The 1,220-nt window shown below is 65.2% G+C and overlaps 1 protein-coding gene across 1 annotated transcript in view; it reads left to right on the top strand.

Moving 5' to 3' along the window:
- The first annotated feature begins 193 nt into the window (after nucleotides 1-193).
- The window catches only part of SPAG8 (sperm associated antigen 8), a 3,882-nt gene continuing 2,855 nt past the window's right edge, over nucleotides 194-1,220 (top strand). The window contains exons 1-2 of the mRNA XM_031065278.1: nucleotides 194-197; nucleotides 526-599. Coding sequence (XP_030921138.1) covers nucleotides 194-197; nucleotides 526-599 — 78 coding nt within the window. The remainder of the gene's footprint in view (nucleotides 198-525; nucleotides 600-1,220) is intronic.

Below are 1,220 nucleotides of genomic sequence, written 5' to 3'. Positions count from 1 at the left end.
TCCAAGGCTGCTGCCCAGAGCTGAGGCTGCCAGAGCACAGCCCCACAGTGATGCCCCACAGACCACCCCAGGGTGGTTTGCCCCACAGTGGGTGTGCAACCCTGGGTGGCATCGCCAGGCTCCCTGTCCCACAGTGTACTTTGGTGCTGTTGGTGTCCCTTCAGTATCCCTCAGGCACCCATGCTGCCTAGCCATGGGTAAGCCCACGGGTGTTTGGTGGGGAATCTGAGGATGCTCCTAGGAAGACCACCAAGGGATGCAAGCAGGAGCAGGATCCCCAGGCTGCCAGCCCTTCAGCATGAGCTGGTGTAGGGGTGCACCTCAGGGACCACCACAGGGCCCATGGCTGAGCATGGGGTCACAACCAGCAGCATGGAATCCAGAACCCTCACAGTGAGCTGCCAGCCCTGGGGGCACCTTGGCACCAACCTCTCACCAGGGGCAGCAGGGCTTATGTGGCCCCAGCATGGGGAAGCCATGAGATGAGCTTGGGACATGTCTCCCATTTCTCCCTCCTCCCTGCAGCTGTGCAGCAGATGGGCTTGGAGGAGCCCCTGCTTGGCACGGGGCCGAGGGCCCGCAGGGAGGAGCGGTCCCCGGTGGGGCCCCTCCCCGGCCCACCGAGGCCAGAAGGACCGAGCACATCCCCAGCCAGGAAAAACAGAGGCCCCAGCGTGGAGTGCACGGTGCTCCGTCGGCACACACCGCAAAGCACTGGAATAACAGCCCTTGCTCCCGAGTCTGCCGCCTGCTATCAAAGGGCCCTTCTTCTGCTCGGCCTCTGTGGGGATGGGGCCGGGGGCCCATCGAGGGCTGGTGGTGAGAGGAGGCTGCTCCTCCACGCTGGCGGGCACGGGCTGCACCCAGCCAGGCGCCGGGCACATCCCGCCCCATCACCCTAGGGCAGCTGGGGGTCCCTGGGGCAAGTGGGCATATTCCAGTGCCAGGCCCAAGCAGTGTGGCGGTCACTTGGGTCAAGCCGTGGGGAGCAGTGTGTCCTCAGGAGCCCTGGGCACGTTCCTCCTGCTGCCCCAGTGGGGCTGTGCTGGCTCTGCCCAGGTACAGTCCACCCCCGAGAGACCTCGCGGCTAGATTTGCCCTAAGTGCACCGGGACAAGATGGTGCGGGGTACATGGACTACAGAGGTGGGGATAGCCTTGATCCTGTAGTGCAGCGCGGACACCTCTGTGTCCCTGCAGCCCCGCGCCCCCATTCCCCCA

Source organism: Geospiza fortis, unplaced genomic scaffold (assembly GCF_000277835.1).
Source record: "Geospiza fortis unplaced genomic scaffold, GeoFor_1.0 scaffold1509, whole genome shotgun sequence".
Taxonomy (NCBI): domain Eukaryota; kingdom Metazoa; phylum Chordata; class Aves; order Passeriformes; family Thraupidae; genus Geospiza; species Geospiza fortis.
Note: the sequence above shows the minus strand (reverse complement) of the source record. Positions and strands in the feature narration are given on the sequence as shown.